Source organism: Andrographis paniculata, unplaced genomic scaffold (genome assembly GCF_009805555.1).
Source record: "Andrographis paniculata isolate CXL003 unplaced genomic scaffold, ASM980555v1 Contig89END, whole genome shotgun sequence".
Lineage (NCBI taxonomy): Eukaryota > Viridiplantae > Streptophyta > Magnoliopsida > Lamiales > Acanthaceae > Andrographis > Andrographis paniculata.
The window spans coordinates 1,659,592-1,683,069 of NW_026137627.1; the positions used below are offsets into that span (position 1 = coordinate 1,659,592).

General features: G+C 33.0%; 6 protein-coding genes across 7 annotated transcripts; 3 read left to right on the forward strand and 3 right to left on the reverse strand.

Moving 5' to 3' along the window:
- Positions 1-1,091: 1,091 nt before the first annotated feature.
- On the forward strand, positions 1,092-3,734 carry LOC127243029 (rapid alkalinization factor-like). The gene has a single exon (XM_051262866.1). The coding sequence runs from the start codon at positions 2,996-2,998 to the stop codon at positions 3,353-3,355; it is 360 nt and encodes a 119-aa protein (XP_051118823.1). The 5' UTR covers positions 1,092-2,995; the 3' UTR covers positions 3,356-3,734.
- Positions 3,735-5,653: 1,919 nt separating this feature from the next.
- Positions 5,654-8,164, forward strand: LOC127242959 (translocator protein homolog). Its single transcript, XM_051262744.1, has 2 exons — positions 5,654-6,515; positions 8,028-8,164. The coding sequence occupies exons 1-2, from the start codon at positions 6,096-6,098 to the stop codon at positions 8,085-8,087; spliced, it is 480 nt and encodes a 159-aa protein (XP_051118701.1). The 5' UTR covers positions 5,654-6,095; the 3' UTR covers positions 8,088-8,164.
- On the reverse strand, positions 7,093-10,326 carry LOC127242958 (uncharacterized). The gene is made up of 5 exons (XM_051262743.1): positions 10,208-10,326; positions 8,053-8,341; positions 7,914-7,945; positions 7,584-7,757; positions 7,093-7,493 (listed from the first exon to the last, which is right to left on the reverse strand). Exons 2-5 carry the CDS (start codon positions 8,300-8,302, stop codon positions 7,200-7,202), a joined length of 750 nt encoding a protein of 249 aa, XP_051118700.1. The 5' UTR covers positions 8,303-8,341; positions 10,208-10,326; the 3' UTR covers positions 7,093-7,199.
- LOC127242957 (WD repeat-containing protein GTS1) lies at positions 10,002-14,601 on the reverse strand. Of its 2 annotated transcripts, none has more exons than XM_051262741.1 (8): positions 14,395-14,601; positions 14,063-14,270; positions 13,670-13,765; positions 13,219-13,293; positions 12,449-12,559; positions 11,791-11,882; positions 11,536-11,620; positions 10,002-10,835 (listed from the first exon to the last, which is right to left on the reverse strand). In XM_051262741.1, the coding sequence occupies exons 1-8, from the start codon at positions 14,526-14,528 to the stop codon at positions 10,482-10,484; spliced, it is 1,155 nt and encodes a 384-aa protein (XP_051118698.1). In that variant the 5' UTR covers positions 14,529-14,601; the 3' UTR covers positions 10,002-10,481. The 2 variants fall into 2 exon arrangements, with proteins under 2 accessions (XP_051118698.1, XP_051118699.1); XM_051262742.1 differs by having other exon boundaries at positions 14,063-14,278; positions 14,395-14,533.
- A 1,277-nt stretch (positions 14,602-15,878) lies between these two features.
- On the reverse strand, positions 15,879-19,124 carry LOC127243071 (uncharacterized protein Os08g0359500-like). The gene is made up of 6 exons (XM_051262924.1): positions 18,984-19,124; positions 18,212-18,398; positions 17,452-17,605; positions 17,304-17,344; positions 17,092-17,215; positions 15,879-16,201 (listed from the first exon to the last, which is right to left on the reverse strand). The coding sequence occupies exons 1-6, from the start codon at positions 18,986-18,988 to the stop codon at positions 16,116-16,118; spliced, it is 597 nt and encodes a 198-aa protein (XP_051118881.1). The 5' UTR covers positions 18,989-19,124; the 3' UTR covers positions 15,879-16,115.
- Positions 19,125-20,950: 1,826 nt separating this feature from the next.
- LOC127243026 (universal stress protein PHOS32-like) lies at positions 20,951-22,053 on the forward strand. Its single transcript, XM_051262863.1, has 4 exons — positions 20,951-21,221; positions 21,302-21,396; positions 21,508-21,629; positions 21,722-22,053. The coding sequence occupies exons 1-4, from the start codon at positions 21,050-21,052 to the stop codon at positions 21,810-21,812; spliced, it is 480 nt and encodes a 159-aa protein (XP_051118820.1). The 5' UTR covers positions 20,951-21,049; the 3' UTR covers positions 21,813-22,053.
- Positions 22,054-23,478: the final 1,425 nt, after the last annotated feature.

Consider the following 23,478-nt stretch of genomic DNA (forward strand, 5'->3'; position numbering starts at 1 on the left):
TCAAATCACCACAAAATTTGCCTCCATATATGCCCCATTCCTTACTGTGAGTATAATAATGTTTTATTTAGAACGTTCAATAATTATTGTATTCTTTCTATTTGTATATATAAATTTTACTTTTTATTGTTCTTATTTTATTTATTGATTTATTTATTTTTATACACAAGATAAAAGATAAATTTGTCAATTCATAACAAAAAAAAATTAATTATCTAAAGAAATATAAATATCAACTAGGACAATAGAAAATAGATTGTGGGAATATTTGTTTATGTATACATATATGGAAGTAATATCAATGTTAAGTTGGAAAGAAATGTTGCATGAGAGCAACGTTGTGAATGTGCTAGGGGTTAACCAAGAATAGATTGGCTAAAGTAGACCTAACGATTGGTGACCATAAGTTTAAGTTTGACGAGATAAAGCAACATATCGCCCAATAAGGGGACAAATTACATGAAGAGATATTGACTTTGTCAATATCAAAATAGAAAGTCCGGGAGATAATAGAACAACTGTTGTAGATCGTTCGTACATCCAAGAGGAATCGGGCATGATCAAAGAGTCATTATTGACCAAGTTGTGATGAGAAGGTCGACAAAGTTCATGGCAGGAGTGGACATATTTCCTGCCGGAAAGCTATGCGGAAGAACCATAGTTTTGGTTAATAGATGCAAGGTCGGTCCGGAAAGCTATGCTGAAGAACCATAGTTTTGGATAATAGATGCTGGGTCGGTCCTAAGTTTCGAAAAATTACGAATGAAAAAAAAAAAAAAGCCTCTAAAATTAGTATTGAAAAATATTTTTAATTTTTTGAGATAAGATTTAAACTCAAGACTTCAACATTTAAAATTTGTTTCTACATCAAACTACAACTACAGTCCTTTATTTGTATTTATATATATATCAAATAAATTATATTTTCTTCGTTTCAAAAGAGTTGTCTTGTTTTTTTATTTTCGTCCGTTCCAAAACAATTATTTTATTTTTTATTTAGTAACTGTGGTTCACACTTTATAATAAAATTATTTCTACTTTTTCAAACTATCCCTAATTAGTACTTTAATCTACTTTTTAAAATTCTTAAAAAAGAAAAGGTATTTTAGTCTTTTATATTCTATTTTATACCAACTTTCAATTAAATACTATTATTTCTTAATTTTCGTTCCAACACCCAATAAGACATTTATTTTGGGACAAAGAAAATACATATAGAACATAAATATATAATACGCCCCTGTTTACCGTGATCCCCTTTCCACCTGGCCAGGGCCGGCCCTAAATAGATGATTTCATCTACACTATGGAACAATACATTGACAATGCAGACATGTTTTGAGATGATACAAAATTCATATTGGTTCTTGTTACCTTAAAAGATTGACCGTACATAGTGGAGGTGGAAAGGAGTATATGGTGACAAAGAGGATATCACCGTGTGGATGACATTTAATGTGAAATTTAAAACTAATTTCACATCTTCTGATGTTGAGGAAGAGTCAGGATGAAGTCTAAGGGTTCACTGTTTGAAGCATCAGGATGAGCATTTGAAATAATACATTTCGGGTGTGTTTTGTTTAGGGGTTTGGATTTTGTATTGGGATTTGAATAGTAAAAATTTTGAATTTGAATAGTTGTATGATGTGATATAAATAAGTGTTGATATGATGTTTTGAATATAAAATTAATTTATAGTACTCCCTCCGTCTCGAAATTAAATATCCATTTGCTTTTTGCACGTAGTTTTAGAAATATTAGTATTATATTGAGATATATTAGGAATAAAGTAGAAATGACTAAAATAATTTTATTAGTACGTGGAATACAGAGGTAATGACATTTGTGTAATATATTGTAAGTTGTAAGGGTATTTATAATGTTAAGTAGATAGTGCGGTTATTAAAAAAGGAAATGGATACTTTGTTATGGGACATACTAAAATAAATAGAAAAATAGATACTTTGTTATGGAACGGAGAGAGTATAATATAAAAAATAAAAAATAGGTGTTTGATTTTAATATTTTTGAGGAAAAAAAATGGGATAAATAGTGGATTGAAAATCCAATCTCCCAAACAAACACACCCAAAAGAAACTTTATTTAGATAGTAGGGAGGTGGATTTGGTCACCTGTTTAAATTTTGAACCGCTTTCAGATTTTATTTATCAGTTCGTCTAGTATGATTTGTTTTTACTGAATCTAGTTCAAATTTTTAAATTCAATCAAAGTTTATTCAAAATATACTCAAAAATTAGTAGCTGCAGATTCCTGCAATTAAAAAAAAAAAAAAAACCCTTATTTACATCCTATAAGAAGTGACTCGGAGTGTGAAATGGGTTAACTTGTGATCCTCTAGCTATCGTATAGGAGTTTAAACCCGGACGCCTAGTGGTGAAAGGGATTAACGTGTAAGAGATGGCTAATGATGTGCGGTAAATTTATAACCGTGAGATCATAAATTCAGTGGGACTTATTTTTGTCAGACCTAGTTTGAAGACTATTAGGTTCAATCGAGATTTATGTAATGCACTGGTCGATAGCAGGCTACAAATTTTCACATTGTAAAAAAAAATAAATTAAAGATCAGTTTACATGAAATTTTTGAAAATTTTATAATTATTCGATATTTAAATATATATATATATTACAGTAAATATATATTTTTTACTAAACATGAAATTAAATAATTTTTATTATTATTCTCAAATTTTCAATTGTTTTATTTAAAAATAACCTAAATGATCTTGTTATTCAATAGCTTATTATATATCCCCTGTTCGGCAACGTGATGTCGTGATCTCCACTATTAAACAAACTTTGAAAATTCACGCAATAGTTTTACAGTCCAATTAAAAAGCAACAAGTGGGATGGCATTTCGGTAAATTAAGAGAATATTGGCACCAAATTCCAAGTTCTCCGGCTATTTAAAATGCCCGCTCTCTGCTTCACGCTTTCTTTATGCTTTGAAACTGAGCAGAAAGCCATTAACAAATGGGGAAACTTCTCGTTTTCCGCCTCCGCATCTCCGCCTTAGTAGCGTTCATTTTCTTCATCACCACCGCCTGCGCAGGCGACGATGTTAGCTGGATGCCGATCGGTGGTAAGGCGGAGGTTTGCCAAGGTTCGGTCGCCGAGTGCATGGCCGACGGCGTAGATGAGTTCGATTTCGACATGGATTCGGAGAGCAATCGGCGCATTTTAGCAACCACTAAGTACATCAGCTACGGCGCGCTGCAGGCGAACAACGTCCCGTGTTCACGTAGAGGTGCGTCCTACTACAACTGCCGACCAGGTGCTCAAGCTAATCCGTACACTCGATCGTGCAGTGCGGCGACACAGTGCCGGAGTTGATTTTTGCGTGTATTTACGCAGCTGGTAAACATTATCGCACTATTTGGCTTTCTCAACATCTGATTTTTACATTGTGTCGTTCTTGTTCCGCATCTATTGCTTGATTGACTTCTTCTGCCGAGAGCACTTGTAAAAATTTTTTAGGCATAATTTTGCTTGTCTACATGCATGATTGATGTTGTTTTAACGAACTTAGAAAGGAAATTTATACAATTGAGAATCCTCGGCTCTTGTAGCAAGATTTTAATCATAGTTTATCGTGCTAGTCTAGAAGATGACGTTTTAAGAACATTGGATCCAGTAAACTGAATTTTATTTATTAATATCCTACAGTTGTGTGTCTCTTATCTCCTTGGACTAATGAATACATCTTCAGCACGTATAAATCCGTGAATATGGCCAGTTAAGCAGTGGCATTTTATTTCTCCCATATACTTAGAGCATGCAATATAAACTAGTCACTGGGATCAGATTAGAACATGTATTATCATTTTGTTGTTGTTTAATATAGTGTTTGTTCCCTTACTATATTTTGGTGAGATGATTTCACATAAATATTATTAAAAGATACTCCCTCCTTCTCAAAAGTATAGTTTGAGCTGTGTTTGACACGATTAATATTATATTGGTAGTGAGTAAAAAGTACGGGTAAAAGATTTTTTTGCCCTTGTGATTGATCATAAGTGTATTAGTGTAAAAAATAGTGACAATTGTATAATAATAAAAAAATAAGGATAATTTTATAGTGATATAATTATTTATGAAAATGAAACTATTGTTTTGGGACGGACAAAAATGATAAACATGACTATTGTATTGAAATGCAGAGAGTATAATATACATATGTTAGCACAATATATATATAGGGTGTGTTTGTTTGAGGGTTTGGATTTTGAATTGAGATTTGAATAGTAAAAATTTTGAATTTGAATAGTTGTATGATGTGATATAAATAGGTGTTGATACGATATTTTGAATGTAAAATTGATTTTTAGTATAATATAAAAAATAAAAAAATAGGTGTTTGATTTGATATTTTTGGGAGGAAAAAATAGGATGAACAGTGGAAATCCAAACAAATCTCTCAAATAAACACACCCATAATATGTTTATTTTATTTACTCACAAAAAATTGACAATATGATAGAAAATATTATTTTTTATATTATCAATACAAAATTTTATATTTAATATAAAAAAACACTTTTTATGTAAAAACACAAAGTGAACAAATCCATCTTCCACACAATCATATCCCTACTGCTTACAGTCATATCCCTACTGCTTTGGCGCAGTCTTAATTATTAGCCGTAAAAGTGTGTTTTTTTCCAAAATATTTTAAATTTTACTATTTTGACTATGTATTTTTAAAAAATAAAAAATAAAAAAAATCATCTCATAAAATTTCAAATATTCTTTTAATATCAAATTCAAATCAATTTATTTTTTATTTTTCTAAAAAAACACATTAATTTCTTTCTTATTTGCTTGCAAATAGTTTTGTAGAAATGATACTCCTTATCTCTCTCACTAAAAATTTACATTTTTCATCATTGTACTAACATTATAAATATTTCTATATTTGTATATTTCTTAATTTTAATATCGTTATATTTGTATTATAAGACACTAATATACGTATTTTTGTCATTTTCTCTCAATTTGTACTATATTTTGATATAATAATTAATATTCAAATATCAACACACAAAAAATAAATGTCAACTTTGTAAGCGGACAGGATGGAGTATTTGTTTATACAAATGTTATTATATTTGTATTACAAGACACTGATAGAAATATTTTTGTTTATCTTACTTAATTTGTACTATATTTTGATATAATAATTAATATTCAAAATTCAACATGCAAAAAATAATTGTAAACCTTTAAAGTGGACGAAGAAAATATTAAATAAATATTTGATTTTATATTATTTTTTAAAAAAAAATTGTATAAATAATATAAATTTATCAAAATTGTTCAAACAAACACACTCTTAAATACTACCTCCGTCCCACGTACCGTGTCTGCTACACTATAAACACGGTATTTTAGGAGGGGTGTAATTAGTAGATAATTAAGAATGTATTAGTAAAAATAATTATCCTATAATATAAATAATAAATGAGATCAAAGTGTATAAAGTGTATAATCATTTTCTAAAAAAAAGAAAGTGGCATAAGTGAAACACGGACAGAAACGGCAACTTGGACATGATATGTGGGACTGACGGAATAATAAAATAAACACATTTTTTTTAAAATAAAAAATAAAAATAATAACGATTCAAGTATTTATCTCATTTCTTGTCTTCGTCGTCATTTTGAAGTCCTATCCATTTCCCTTGCATCGGCATTTCTACCCTTCTACAAATGAAACGATGGACTGGCCCGAGCGGCGGGGGTCACACAACCACGTACGACTCGCTAATCAGCAGCGGGGGGAGACTATCTACTTGGATCATGCCACGTGTAATCCCGTCCCGTCCCCACCACCTCCCCGCCACGTGACTCCCTCCCCTCCCCTCCCCTCCCCCATCTAAAACCAAACCAGGCGATAAACACGCCCTCTCAGCCGTTCCCACCCCAACCAATTGAATTCTCCCCCACCTTCCCCAACCAGCCATTTTTCACTTCCCAATCAAATATCCCAAAATTACTCAACCTAACCTAACCTAAACCTAACCGCACCACCGCCGCCGCCGATCGCCGCCGCGCCTGACCGATCCCGTCCGACGATGAACGCCAGAAAGCACAAAAAATCTGGCACGGCGCTGCACGGCCTCCGGTCGCTGAGCGTCGCCGTGGCGTTCCCTCTCTCCCTAACCGTCCTCGACATCTTCTTCTTCGGCTACCGCCGCCTCCTTCCCAAGCCTTTCTACTTCCCGCCTCTGTGGGCTCTACACCTCTCCTTTCTGGCCCACGCCTTCCTCTCTGGCCTCTCCGCGTGGCTCATTTGGGCCGAGGGAGGCTTCCACCGCCATCCCAAGGCCTTGGCCGTCTACTTGGGCCAGCAAATGCTCTGCCTCGGGTGGTACCCGGTTGTCTTCGGGGCAGGCGCCATTCGGGTCGGGTTGGCCCTTTGTGGCGCTATTTTTGGAGTTATGGTTGGGTGCGCCAGGATGTTCAGAGACATGAACCCTATTGCTGGTGATCTGGTTAGGCTCTGTTTTGCTTGGTCTCTTCTTCTTGTTGTTTTGAATGTTAGGTTTCTGTATTATTTGTGAACTTTGTGTTGTTTTTGAATTATGGATTTGTTTGTGTAGTTACTAGTTGATATTGATTCATTGACTGTAGAGATATGAAAACATGCTGTCTGTATAGATCACATTGAAGTAAGTTGTTGGACTTGGACGTGATAGTTTTTGAACGGGAAAGATTAAATTGGAAACACATTTTAAACAATGCAATGCACATTGTCGATTCTCTATCAATGGCATTACCTATCTTCACTCACTCCATATTGCTGGGTCGTCAATTGATGAGCCGGGTTGGGTTGGGTCGGGATTCGGATGTTGGACTAGGCTTGATTCATTGGATAAGCCTAACATGTCATAGGCAAAAAACCCACAAAATACTGATTTTGTACCGTAGGTTAAATGTAACTATTTGAGCCATTAGTTAAGCTTATATTTTCTCTAACTTTCAATATTTTACACATGTCATTACATTTATAACAAGTAAGTACCGGGGGACTCTTATGTGCAGAATTCAGTAACTTATTAATTGGACCAGTTAATAATAAGAAATAATATGTTTATACATATCTCAACCTATATTGGGCTATAAAATAACATACGTAAGATCTAGTCAAATGAATCATGCCCCACGGAGATTGTTGGCTACACACAACACAGCTTTCTTAATGTCACAGATACTCTCCTTTTCTGCTCAATTTCTTCGCCATCCCATTTCTGAAAACCCGGCTTCCGATTAATCTCGTGCTTCCATCGATACCGAGCCTCGCCCCACATCAAAACAATCGATCCCGGGTTCAAAAGCACAGGGATCTTTGCTGAATTCTTCTCCGCATTCTCATCTTCAACCGGGCTAAAATGCATCAGACATGATGACTCCAGGGAGACTATTGCTATTCCATCTTCAAATCTCATAAGATCAACATGTGCACAGATTCCCTACATTCCATGATACGATTGATTCATAACTACGCAGAAGAAGAACATAAAATTATAGCATAAAGATTGCTGCTGATCGACCAACCTCACCTCACCTGGCTTGTATATGTTCACTATAAACTGGTTGAACAATGGCTCCCTCCATAACAAGTCTGATGGAAATACACAGGCTGCTTTACTGTTATCGCTTGTTATTGCCACATCCTCTCTAATGTAATATGAAAGTTCCATCGCCCAATCTGGCAGATCCCCAAATTTCATCGCCTGCAAATTTTAGATACTCAGAAGAATGTAATCTCGTAGCACAGAGAAGAGATAGCATTTGAAATATAGATCGAAAAATGAACACAGATTTCAAATGCTTCACGGTTGAAGCAGTTCATATCGAATTAATACTAAACCTCGTTGATCAGTAGATACCTGATTATGAGAGTCTTCAGCCAGATATCCATCTGCATCCAAAACCGTTCAATCACAGGTAATCAATCTCCTTAGCTTTGGTTTATAAATGAAATTGTGCATATTTTTTTGCAGGAAATTAGGGGAATCTCTGAAGCACCTTTTTCGAGAGCAGAGAGCAAAGCAGATTGTTGATCGGCAGATAAAAAATCTCTAGAAATCCAGAGTCCGCTGATTTCAGGAATAGGTTCCCAAATATGTGTATCCCCAAATATTGAGTGAGTTGAATCATGGAGTGGTCGACGATTGCGCGAAGACTCTGACTCCTCAGCGTCGCTGTCTGACTGCGAATCCCCAAATGTTTCTCTCAGAATCGCCGCCATCTCCGCATCCGCGTCCTGCTCTGTCATCCTCTCCCCTCGCTCACCGCACGATTCTGCTGCCGTATGCTGAAGCCCGTGAACGTGAAGGGAAGGTATTTATCCATTAATTTTTATATAATAGTAAATTATTATTATTATTATTATCATTATTATATTATTATTTTTTTTCAATATTTGTATTATGGTCAAAATAAGGGCGAGTAATATTCTAATTAAAACTCAAATTTAAATTTTAGTTTGTGTTTTTAGAAAGTTTGGATTAATTGAATTTTACCTTCTTTTTTCTCAAATCAATTCCGATTGATATAATAAAAATTTGAATCAATATGAAATTCGAAACATAATACTCCCTCTATCCATAAATCCATAAATATAGTCTTAATTAGATTGGGTTAGTAAAAATATGGATAAATTTTTATTTTTTTTTTTGGCTTGTGAGTGTATTAACGTAAAAAATAGTGGCAATTTTTTAATAAAAATAAAAAAAATAGGGTTAGTTGTACGGTAATATGGTTATTTATGAAAACAAGATTATTGTTTTGAAACAGACAAAAATGGTAAATAAGATTATTGTATTGGGACAGAATGAGATATATTATTCTTTAGTACTACTTCCGTCATTCAATTACGTACTCATTTGACCGAAAACGAATTTTAAGAAAATAAATAAAAATAAAAAAAATTTACATTCTGGGTAAAGAAAAATTAGTACATTTTTATCGAAAAAGAAACGAAAATAAATTTAAATAACAAAACAAAAATTAAAGTAAAAACAAATTTAAATGATGAAAAAAAGTATATTTTATTAATTAGTGAAAGTATAATTTAATAAACTCACCTTGGGAAGGTGCTATAGAAAAACTTATGAAAAGCACTTCCAATTTTGTCTTGGTTTGAAAAGAACTTGCTCAACGATGCTTACCGTTCGAATGCAAGACTGACCAACAACAAAGAGAACAATTGCCGCTTATACCAATCATTATAAGAAAATGCCGGACAATCTCCTCTATCACTTGAGGGTTGATAAGAAAATGCGGCGGTGGTTCAATTAAAAAAATAATAAATAAATAAAATCCATTTAAGATTGAACCCCGTAATCAAAATTGGCAAAAGAAAGGCCAATTCAAAAGAGCTCCCAACCCATATAATTAAGATCCATTGAAAAAAAAAAGAAAAGGAAAAAAACCATTTAATTATGCTTAGAGCAAAGGCCCAATCCAACAAGCCCTAAGACATAACTCAATATAAGGTCCAGTCCAATCAGGCTCATTTTCAAAGACCCAATGGTTAAAAAGCCCGACCCGTAACAAAGTCCGAGCATCCAGACCCATTTATGAAGGTCTGGCCATAAACAAGGCTTGTACCGCCGCATTTGTGAAGGCCTCTCCATAAATAACCATATAAGCCCAAATGTAAAGGCCCAAAACATAATAAAGGATCAGTATATTTTGGGTTGATTTGTAAATTATTGGCCCATAATTAAGGCCCAGCCCAATCAGGTAAACTTGAAAGGCCCTAACATTTTATGGATCCAGTTGTAAAGGATCGGCCCATAAACAAGGCCCATCTCAATGAGGCCTATTTTCCCAAACCAAACTCGTATTCAAGGCCCAATCTATTTAGTGACATTTATCTAGGCCCAGCTCATAATAAGGGGGCACATTCCTAAGCCCTAGGCCCACAAAAAGGCCCAAATGAGTGAGGCTCATAACAAAGGCCCAACACATAATCACAGACCAACTACTAGGCCCATTTATATATATACCCTGCCTATGATTTGTAACGGTCTTACACAAATCAAGCGCAGTCCAATCAGACCCATTTCTGAAAGCCCAACGTATAATCAATCCAATAATAAAACATACCTTCCCACACAACATGAAAAAAACTTAAATAAAATAAAAGCCTGCAAACAATATAAAGTGGGTATACCGTATATCTTGCATCCTCAAGATTTCTGCAACTTTTCAAGAGGCAGCCATGGCTGTGCAGAAGCCAATCATTCTTTCGACCCACCAAGGCATATATATATATATATATGATGTTAACGAGGCTCCACCTGCAGAAGCACCTAATAACGTTCCAATTAAAAGAGAATTCATCACCTGGCACTGGCAGGGCAAAATTACAAGACAACTAATAATACACACTTGGTAATGGCCACAAAAATGACACGAAGCAAGACAAAATATATTTGAGGAAAATCTTAGTAAGGAGTATGGCGGTGTTTCCTTCTGGTCTTGGGCGATTTTTCGACCAAACAAGACGACACCCAAGAGGAGCAGGAGTTGGTCTCGTCCAATACACCGGACAACCAGCAGCACAGCCTGCCATCTTCACCTCCAGTCCAACCATAAATACCATGATGTCGAGTGGACATGGGCAACACACTCCTCACTATCCCGGTATGACCACCCTGGAAAACAGCTTCCGCAGATCCTATTTTCTTTCTTTTCCCATATTCCACAGGGAAGTATCCGACCGTGCCACCATTTGTGCCTCCAATCACCCACAGCCGATCTTCCTCATTCGAATAGTGACAATTAACAAAATAGTCAACCTGTCCATAAATCAGCCAATGCTTAATACATCAAGCGTCTACATTTTAAAAAAAATAAAAAAAACACCATAATAAACTTGTGATTAAATCAGAGCTGTCCACAGCCCCACATTGGTATTGTATGGCATCACTGTAATTGTATACGAAATTAGGTTACTGAATTACGAATAATAATTTGATTTTATAGATAAATTTTCACATGCTTTCCTTATGCAAATGTTACGAAGTAGGTTTGTTCTGCTATTACCATTCAAGATATGTTACATGACCCAAACTTCCAAGTTTGCAAGCTGTGGCAGCAAGAGGAGAGTCGCGGCATATAAATTTAAATATTAAAGGAGAATGGCAATGGGTGTCCAAATTTGATACTCACTCCATCTTATAAAACTATGCTCAAAACTATTTTGCATGGAGATTAAGAAAAATAATAATTTAATATTACTTCTGTAGTTTCTACAAGGGGAGAATTGAAATTTCATAGGGTTAATTATGTTATATTTGGAGTAGAGTAGAATGAGTGTGCCGAATAAATGGGGGCCTCAATGGCAATTGTGTAAATATATGAAAAAATAATTGGAAAAGATTTAAAGAAGACACTTTTAGTAAACACACTAAAATGGTCAAATGGGCATATTTTTACAAGACAGAGGAGGTAGTTGTTTAAAAAACAGCAACCCCGACAAATGTAATGGGAACTTACATTATCCAGAATCCAGCTCTCAGAGGCCAATGCGCGAGCATCCTCAAAGTTTGCTTCAGTGCTAGAAACAGCCCAATCCCAAACACTATAAGGAGCAAAATTGGTGTAAATTTGGCATTAGCATATTCCTCAAATCATAAAACTACATCATAAAAACATCTTAAAATGTATAAAAGTTTGAAAGCATGGGAGATATTTAATCATCAGGAGTGTGAGAATTAACAACATTATGAAACAAGATTGAAGTAGTAGTACCTCAAGGTTTCAATATGTGTTAAGCACCACAGCTTCTGATTGGCCTCGCCAAAGAATCCCACCTTCCCAATTGAAGTTCCCACATTGAGCACCTGGTTGCAGTTTGCATGAAGAGTATTGGTGCAAAAACAACAATATGCATACAAGTTATAGAAACAGACTAATGAAGATTTAAACAGTCGCACCCACAGTAGGGAGTCACGTCTGTTTAAACAATAAAGGGATACAGTGATCATAATGAGTAATAGTGCATAAATGTCAATGTGTATGCAAGTAACAAAACATGAGTAATGAAAGTTCACACACACACTAGAGAATAGGAATGGTCTGACTCATAGTTGCCAGATATGCGCTTTGGGCTTTAAATGTAATCTCTTAATTATTTTGCCAAAAAACTCCTAATAAAATTTTTGACTTGACAACATCCTCATACGTAGATCAATTTGGATCAAATTGGGTAAGCAAATTCTTTTGAATTTTATATTGTTTTGTTTCGTTCTTTGTGATATTTTTGTTACAGGATAAAAGACCATGGGAAGAGGCTATGAACAAAAGTAATGTCTATGCAGGAAGAAACCCCCCCCCCCCCCCAAAAAAAAAAAAAAACCTATACTGAAACACACACAATAACATGATTTACAGAGATGAAGTCACTCACCGATAACAAATGGTCATCATCGTTTATGTCTCCGTCGGTATCAAAAAGACATATTAATCCATCCACAGAAGAAGAGATAAGCTTGCTTTGATGGCCAGGAACAAAGTGGACCTACAAAAGGTTACTAAAATTAACGAATCTTTAGAAATGGTATTAAAATAAACAGACGGGTAACCCAAACTGCTAAACATCAAGAGCAGGATTAAAAAAATTTCAGTTTTTGAAGCCACTATCATAGAAGTTTGATTAAGTATCACAAAGTAATTAACAATCATATATTAGTATGCAGCTTCATTCTAGCTTTTTCTATGTCTAAAGAATCTAAGCAAGTTGCTCCACCTCCACATAGTGTCACAAAAGGTCACTAATAGTATTTTCATGCTTCACTACATACAAAGATACTCTATTTAATACTTAGTACGAGATTGCTTGTCCTGGTTTTTGTCAAATGATTTTAGGTGGGACTGTAAGAGTAGAGCTTTGTTTAGTTGTGTTTTGGAAGTGGTTTGGTGTGTTAATTGTTTTGGAAATAGTAAAAGTTGAATGGAAAATGATATTTGATGTAATATTTTTATTAAAGAATAAGTTTAATTGTGATATTGTAAATGAAAAATATGTGTTGGATATATAATATTTTCCATGGCAAATTTATTTTTTTTTAATAGCGCAAAATTGTAGTTTGAAAACACAAGTAACAATTAACAAAGCCTAGGCCACTACTGCTTTCCCACAACTTGTACCTAGATAGAACCAAAAGCTGTCTGATTTACCTGTGTAACATCTTCTGTATGACATTCCTCTAAACAAGCACTCTGCTTCATTGTCCTCCAATCCCAGAAATATATCTGCACAAGAGAACAAGTGAATGAAAAAATTTATATATTTAGTAAAGAAATATTCCTGACATAAATTACAACACAAAGAAGATGAAAAATAGCAAGAAACCAATTTCCAGGACCGACAGCCTCAATATACAAAATTGCATAATAATCTCATGAAAACAGTGAGAAAATAAGCATGTGGCTAATCCTCTATAGGGGACTCTCCAGAGTAGAAATATTCTATATCAAAACAGGCAATTGATGCAGGGATCATATAGAGGATGTTAAGAACATGCCAACATAAACTGCAATTCAGTGTCAAATTCAAAATATCAACAAGAAAAAGTTAGAAAAAATTAATGGTGTATATTAATCAGCAAACACTAGAAAGTGATATTACCTGTGACTTGCATGCTGCTGCAAGGAGATTCTCATTGGCTCCACCAAATGAGAAGCTGAACATCTCCAGTGAAGGGCCAGTACTTAAGCAAGACACCTGCATTGCAAAGCTCTATATAATCAGAACCTTTACTCAAGCCACTATGCTGCTAAAAAGATTTACAAGCGCAAATGACATTATACCACGCCTATGCCACGATTTTTATTGATTAGGCTATTATGTTACGAAACTAATCACTATTTCATTATAGTCAGGTTGATAGTATCAACAATCTACAGAGGACATGATTATATTTGCAAATGTATATATAAAAGTATAACCGATGAAAAACTAATAAGATCGAGGAGAAACGCAAACTGAGTATCATTAAATTCGAATCGAGAGGAGTAAAACCTGCTGGAAGGACCGGGAATCCCAAGCTCTGAGGGTGCTATCAGACGAGCAGGAATACAAAACATGCGGAGACGACGGCCCTGAGAACGAAATTTGGTTGATAGTCGAAGAATGACCTTTGCATTCCCCAAGGTACTGCCCTGTATGAGGGGAGTACAACTTCACAGCATTGGTCGAAAGCGAGACCGCCATCGACGTCCAGTCATCCCTAACCGACTCAAAAAACACAAACTAGTCCATCAACACAAAATTCACAAAAATCATCAACACAAAATTCACAAAAATCATCAACATAATCGAAAGAAAAGAAAGGAGGAGGGAGAGGATCATACTTGGAAACGATTTCGAACACGTAGTCATCGCCAAAATTGGTTTGTATTGAATTCTTAAGACCCAATCTTTTGAAATTATTCGTACCGGAAGAGGAGGTCGCTTCTTCAACTTCCATCTCCTCCGAAGCATCCATTTTCTACTTGTCGGTTTTTCAGTTGGAGCCGCTAGGGTTTTTGACTGATGTAGGTTATTATAATGTACAAAATTTTCGAATTTTCTAATTTTAATTAAATTAATGGATTATTTTAATTTAAGATTTATTTTTAATTTTAATTATATCTGTTCTAAAATTTTCGTATCTAACAGGTAAATGGAGTATTTAGCACAGTAGTTGTCGTTGCTACAGTCTAGTCTAGATATACTTGCACAAAGTGACCAAAAGCCCAATTTACATAGGCCTGATAAAACTATGTTAGACCCAGAATTCAGGCCCATCTTCCATAAAATGGGCCATAATGCCCAATTAATCAAGGCCGCCCAACATAATTATATCAGTTCTTTTTAAAATTAAAAAAAAAAAAAAATGATATAATTATACGAAGATAAAGGGAGTATTAAACACATAATCGAATTACAACTAACTATACCCATCTTTTATTTTTTTATTCTTAATTCATGTAATTAAGGGTTCTGGTTGATATAAGGATAAAATGGTAGAGAAATAATAGTAATAAAAAAATTAAGACAATTAATTTGTTAATTTAATAAAATAAAAAATTCAATAAAAATATATAAAAAATGTAAACAGATCAGAATATATATAGCTAGTGTAATATATAAAAAATGTAAACAGATCAGAATATATATAGCTAGTGTAAAAGAGGGCGATAGAAAGTTTGGCACATCTTTGTTTGTGAAATTTTGGCTTTTGTTTAACTATTAAAAAAAAAGAAAAAACACTCCCAAAATCCTATTCTTTTTATTACATTATAATAAAAATATAATTTTGTATTTAAAATAATATCAATATATTTTATATCAAAAATAAGGATGTAGTGTAATGGCCGAGCCCTTAACCTACTGTATTCCTGGGGCAGACACCAACAACCTATCCTTTAAGCCATAACATTCCGTAATCCAGCAAAAACGACCAGAGTTATTTTTTCATTTTTTTGCATAGTACAAATTAAAAAAAATCAAAAATACTTTTATTAACATCCTATAATACTAATATAATAATATTTTTAATATTAAATACAATAACATACATATAAATAGTAATTTATCAGGCACTGAATTAATTCATTCAGCATCTGATCCAAATGCAAAAGTAAATGTAATCAAGGGAGCAGGGGAACAAGAAGTCTGGCGAGTAATTTTGGACCTACAGTGCCCAAACAACAAGTTTCTCCAAACCCAGGGTAAAGAAACATACCCTCAGTAGTAGGGAGCTGAATGAACCATACTGATTGCCCAATTAACACATAAAGATACTATCAATAGCACATTATATTTAATCAGCACACGTAAAAAACAGGGGGTGTGGGGGATTAATATGCGAAACGAATACATTCATATTCAAGTCAAGTCACAATCCAAACTCAGTTAAAATAAATAATAACCACGGTCAAACAAACGGGTGAAAATAAGTTTCAGCCCATCCAGGAAATGCTTCGTCAGTGCAAAAATAAGGCTAAGGCAAAACAGACCAACCCATGCCATATGCATCATATTCCTTACTGATTTGCTACCAATTTGGGAACCTTACCCATCATATTAGTTAATTTGCCGAGGGTTCCGCTTTGCCCTCCGAAGATTCTCCTTGTGCCTTGTCACCGGCGGCCTTCTCTTCGGGTTTCTTGACTTCTGTAAAGCAGTAAGGGAACAACAATTAATACATCAAGAATACAGGGTAAATGCATGTGGGTGTGAGTGTGGGTGGGAAGCTACAAACAAATCTCACAAAAGCCCAACAAGACAAAACAAGGAAATATAGAGTTCACAAATGAGGTAGAGGCAGCAAGCAAAATGACTAGACAATGTAATGGTAAAAGTTCATCCATTCAGTAACCACCAAGCAAATAAGCATAGCTAGTCAAGAAAGTTTTAACAAGTATAATGATTGAGATGTCTTGTACTCTTCCACAAGGCATCCAAGAAGTACTTTTGAGTTTTGACAGTCACATGATTCCAGAAGATGATTTAAAATTGCAGTCAACCATGTTTGTTATGACTAGAGCTGTTAAAAAAGAACTGAGATGAGCTGAGCCAAACAGCATAAACAGGCTCTTTTGGTTAAATAACAAATCCAAATTTTGTTCGCAAAACAACTTATAAATAAATAAAATATCAATTTAAAATAAATAAATAAAATAATTTTAAGTTTCCATTTTAATTTATATATGAATTTAAAAAATAGTGAGACAAATGAGTTCGAACAAGCTTAATCAAACCTAATTAAGCTGAACATGAGCTCAGAAGATAAAAAATCTTAACGAACCGAGCTTGAACACTACGAATGAACTTGAAAACTTAAGGAACAAACACAAGTCTTGTTCGCAAACATTAACGAACGAGCATGAACACTTAAAAATTTTGTTCGGCTCGGTTCGTTAACAACTCCAATTATGACTGTGTAGAGCAAGATGCATCTTCAATTAAAAAGCCAAAATGACTGGTTGAAAAACAGAAATAAACTCTGGAGAAAAGCTATAACAAATTCAGAGGCTAGGCTCATATATCACATTGCAGCTTACCTTCATCATCACTGTCCTCAAAATCATCATCACCTGCATCATCTCCCATGCCTCCCAGGCCTCCCATGGCTCCCATGCCTCCAAGGCCTCCCATGGCTCCCAGGCCACCCATGTCACCGAATTTCTGTCAAACAAGCCAAATTCGAGTGTTCAAAGAAAAAACTTAAAAGTTGGAACAATAAACTAAGGCAAATAAACACAGTAAAACTTACGGAGAAATCCATCCCATCCATGTCAAAATTTGCAGGTCCTCCTGATGGCATTATAGGGGATTCAGAGAAGGCACCAATCTTTGTGGGAAAAAGGAAAAGAACAAACAAAGTTTATGTGAGAACCCATATAAAATGAAGTACCACTTACCAGTATCATCATCTTCATCGGCCCATTTATCCCAGTCTACTTTAACATAATGAGGCGCCTTCCCGTCTCCTCGCAACAGTTTTGTCCACCATTTTTTCTCAGCTTTCTCCAATACACAGAAGATGTTCCGTACACCAATGTTTATTTTGGACTCCTGGAAAAGGCGAGTTCAGACCAAATACAAGACTTACAAAAAAGTTGAAAAGTCATAAGACCTAGCTAATGTATAGAAAATTGGAACTTAAGCTAATGATAAGATCCCTGCTTCCTAGAGTAAGAAAATGCTCAACTACTGAGGTCCAAAAAAATTGTTCTAATGGCCTCACAGTTTAAAGAATTGAACATTCAATGCTCTACTCCTGCTTCCTAGGAGTTGTAAAGAAAATGCTCTACCAGGTCAGAAGAAAAAAAAATGGTTCCGATGGTCTCACAGTTTAAAGAATCAGACATTCAACTCTCCTGTGCAATATAATAGAAATTACAATAAGAAAAATTTGTCCTGATTCTAATCAAGTAAAAAATGATTGCTTACATTTTAAACCAAATTCCTCATTGTCATGGAGCAAGAACATGCAAATGTTTCGAAAGAACATGGTGAGGAAAATTAAATAAGAAAATCAAACATGGTCCAAAAAACTAATTTACAATATCACTTGGCTAGAAGATAAATGTAAACATCGCAATAAAAGGAATTAACTACAGTTCTTCAAGCAGGTGCTCCCTTTTTCTATTGGGGTACACAATTGACAAGAAAACTCACCTCTACATTAACTTTATCAAGAAGTTCTAGTTTGAGCTCATAAGTATTATTTTCTGTCCCAGCAGAGGCAGAAAATGTGAATGTTCCATCCGGATCAACATTGACCTTGGGATTCTTAGCATCTGGCAGCAAAACAGTAAGGTACACTTTATCCTCCCTTTCAGCCCACTTCACTTCTGGGTGTCGGCTGCAGTATAGAAATTGCTCAGATAATAGCTCCATACCATACCAAGATAAGATACTATATTATGTACTAAACTTTAAACATGACCTATCAATTCGGTGACTGGCTGAGCAAAGTATGAGATAAAAAGGCACGAATTTATAACTGACATGGCGACCAGACTCTGCTCAAACATCTAATCAACATGAATTGGTACTTCAAGCAAATGATAAGCACGTAATATAGCTTCGTCCGGAAATTCTACTTGTATTCTCAATCATGCAACAAGGAAAATCCACATCATATACATGACGCTTGTACAATTAGCTTTTGTTGGACTGTAAAGCTAAGCACCAAAGCTCGTAATAGGGGGGAACATCAGCTAAAACAAACCATTACAGAATTCACGAAGAACTAAACCAAATCCATAGTCACTTAACACGCATCGAAATTTGGACAAAACTCGAAGAGCTACCACACACATACACGAATTAATTAGACTGATTTTGAAAATCTCCGTAAAATAGATATCAATCAATCAAATTCCACAAAATAAATCACTAGAAAGAAGTTGAAGGGGATCGAGATCAAGTTGATAGGAACCATTACCTCATTTTTCCAATAAGTCCACGAAAGACTTGAGAGAGAGACAGAAAACCCTAGAAGCAGACGTGCTTTGAAGGAAATGTGCGCCTAAAGACTCAATTTTCGAAATAAAATACACAAAACTGAACGATTATTCCAGAAGCATCTATTGCTGCTTCCAGAACAAAATTTGGCACATTACCGAATTTACCCTTAGAATTCAGCCCAACGATAGGCCCATATTTAACCGGATTAGTAGATGATTTTACCGTAATTAATACAGTTTTCTTTAAAAATATATAAATATATATATTATCAAATTTTTATTTAAATAATGGAGTATTTGATTTCGAATAAAAATACAACCAATCGATTATTCCAGAAGCATCTATTGCTGCTTCAGAACAAAACACATTATCGAATTTACCCTTAGAATTCAGCCCATAGGCCCATATTTAAGCGGATTAGGAGATGGTTTTACCATAATTAATAAATTCTTATTTTGGTTCTTATTTTGGTTTTAAAATATTATTACCTTGTCCAACAAAAATAGCATCATCATTTGTATTTTACATCATTATATTTAAATTAAAAATATTTTTATATTTATATAATTTATTTTGTAAATATCATTGTATTTATATTATAAAAGACTAATAAAAATATTTTTATCATATTTTTTTATTTATATTACTGACAAAAAGTTTATAGTACTATTCTTATGAATAAAGCAGTATCATATTTTTGTTTATATAATATTTTGATATCCTATTTTATTAATATATATATATATTTTTTTTTATTAGAATGAACAGTGATAATTTACGTTTAAAATAACAATTAAACAAACATTTACGTTTGAAATAACAACTAAACTCACCATAAATAAATGTATGGTATGTTCACTTAGAGTGTGTTTGTTTTGCGAAATTATTTGAAGTAATTACTCTGTCTCATTGAAATGTTGCCGTTTATTTTTTTTAAGTAGATTTTTTAATATTAATATTATATTGAGTTGTAATAAAAATGACAAAAATACTCATATTAATATTGTATTTAAAATGATATTTATTATATTAGACAGATAGTACAATTATTAATTAGAAAATAGTAACTTTATTTTGAAACAGACTAAAATAAAAAATGAGACGGAAGGAATATATTTTTACATAAAATATAAGAAAGTGTATATATAATATAAAAATAATGAATGGATATAAACTATTAATTTTGTTGACAAATAGTTGGATTTTTTTTAGAAAGAGAACACACCTTTAATATTCGATTTCCAATAAATATTATTAAAAAATAAAATATACATATATTAACATAATATATATCAATAATTAACACAAAATATTATTTTTTATATTACCAACACAACTCATTATATTTAATATAAAATAATACATGTATCCAAAAACTTAAAAGCAAACAAACCCAAACATATTTTCCTTCATTGAAATATTATTTAAATTTAAATTATAAAAAATAAAATCAATTTTAAATTAAAATAAAACAAATTTATTTTAAATTAATTTTAATCACACTCAATATTATACAAAAATAAATAAAATAGCTGCCGAGTGTGAGATATTTTTTTAATATTTTAATTTAAAGTATTTTTATGTTAAATATAAAAAATATTAATAATATTTTATATTGAATAAAAACGGATATATAATAAAAAATAATGTAAAAATATATTATTAAAGTGAACACACCAAAATATTTTTAATGAATCATGTCGTAAGAATAATAATTATAATACGGAGTATTAAGTTATAAATACACACTAATGCAGATACACATATTATTGTAATTTCCATAGATTATGAATTTTTAGTTTTTTTTTTTTTTTTTTTTTTAAGGAAAACAAAAAGTTTACATATGAAAACAAGCAGCGAACAGACGCTGGTTTCGTCTCACAATGCTGCTAGTTTTCAATTCCATCGACTTCAAACGCAAATTCCAGCAATTACCTATATAAATCCAGTGCCCCATCCTCGCGTAATCGGTGCAGGCGATATTCGAAAATTCGGTGGAAGTTGAATTTCAGGAATTGCTGTGGTTTTGCAGGAATACGAGATATGGAGAAGCCGTTGATAGTGGTGGGGATCGACGACAACGATCACAGTTTCTACGCTTTGAACTGGACCTTGCAGCACTTGTTCTCCTCTGGATCGGAGAATTCCGCGTTTAAGATCGTCCTCGTCCACGCCAAGCCTTTCGCGGTGGACGTCGTCCGCCTCGCTGGTCCAGGTATGTTGTTGTTCGTCGTCAATCTGTCCTCTGTTTCAACGAATAGCGAATTAAAGTGTGTTTATGATTGTAATCTGTAGCTACTGCTGAAATGTTGAGTATTGTGGCGAAAAATTTGGAGGTTGTTGCATCTACGGTGATGGAAAGGGCGGAAAATTTGTGTAAAGCTAAATCGGTAGGCGAAGATCTAACTTACCGTCAGGATGTATAGTTCAAGTTCAAATCGGAGAAATTCCCTAGGATTTACACATTGTTACCGACCGAAGCATTCGATTTTCATCCGCAGGTCAATGATGCGATTTTTGAAGTAATTGAAGGCAATTCGAGGAGTGTTCTCTGCGAGGCTGTGGAAAAGCACCACGCATCCATGTTAATCGTCGGCAGCCATGGCTATGGAGTTCTAAAGAGGTAATGGTTGATTCTCCTGCAGATATTATGCAAATCTGACGGTTACACTATAAATTCTTAGCTAACAGAATGCAAATTGGGGATATATGCAGGGTTGTTTTAGGAAGTGTGAGTGATTACTGTGCTCACCATGCTCATTGCCCTGTTATGATTGTGAAGATGCCTCCAAAGATCAAGGTTTAGATCTTCTTCCTTCGTAAATTCCCATTCCCATTCACCTTCAAAGGAAATTGATGTTTCTGCCATGGCTGCACTTCACTCCTGATGATCAATCCGAGCCGTCGATCATTTGAACGTATTTTATTTATTGAAACTGGGAGTTACTTTTATGTATTTTTTGGTTAAAATGCATTAAGGTTATATATAATGTAATAAATCTAATAAATTCAAATTTAATAAAAAGTTCCTCCTCGTGAATAATTATGCCGGCTACACGTTTTTTCATTTATGTAACGATTTATACATTATTATTTTAGTAAAACTTGTTGAATTAAAATATATTTAATAAATACAAATTCTTAATTAAGTGCATAATATATAATATCATAAATCAGGTCTAAAATATTTAAACACATGTTTTTATTTTTTTAATTATATATATTAAATTTATTTTAATACTATTAGATCATCATATATATGCAGTAGGTTATACAAAAAAATGGGGGGAGGGGCTTCAACCCACCCTCAAATCTGCCCCCTCCCATTTTTGTAGATATGCACAGTGTTACTCTATTTTTGGAGACATTGTTACTCTACTTCAAAATGGAGTGGGATTTTTGTGGTGTTTTTTTTATATTTTTAGTATTTTTGGGTGTATTGTGTAATTTTAATTTTTTTAGTAGATGATATATAATTTTATATTTTAAAAAGTTGTATGTAATTTTATTTTTTTTGAAAAATAATGTATAATTTTATTTTTAAAAAGTGATATAATTTTAGTTTTTGAAAAGTAATATATAATTATATTTTTTAAAAAAATAATGTATAATTTTATTTTTAAAATTGATATATAATTTTACTGTTTGAAAAGTAATATAAATTATATGTGTATGGATATAATGTAAAAATAAATTAAAGTTGAGTTGTAATTTATAAATATGAAAAGTTATATAAAATAATATAAAAGAAGAATATATATGGAATATATTTTTAGAGTAAAAATTGAAGTTTATGGTTAGAGTACTGTAGATCAACTAGCTTTTTTACTGTAGCAACTGCATAAATGGAGTGGATGGTTGAAAATGACCTTAATATTCATAGTTATTAAATAAAATAATACTACCTTCATTCGGTTGTCTATTTATTTTTTATATTTTAATATTAATTATTATATCAAAATAATATTAACTAATTAAATATTATTTTTTAATATATTGTGCTATTAATAAAAATATTCAATTATATTGAGACGGAAAAAATAAAATTTATAAATAATTTATTTTTATTTAGGATAAATAACTTTATCCAGTGGAGTATATGATTTCACGTATCACATATGAAAACAAAATATCAAATAACATCTAAGTGTGTATACTTATGCAATTTTAATTTTGATTTTACTATTTCAAATATCAAAACATCATATTCATAAATATCGCATTAAATAATTACTTCAATTCAAAATTTTACCATTTAAAATTATAAGTCAAAACAAAACACCACAAATAAACACACTAATCTTATTATAAATAAAATAATACTCATTTCTCTTCGTCAATTTCATAAATATACATTTTATCGTTTTCTATCATCCAAATATAAAATATTTATCATTTTTTTTAAGTATTTATGGACTCACTACCTTTTATATAGTTATATTTATATCTATTTATATTTATATTTATTCATA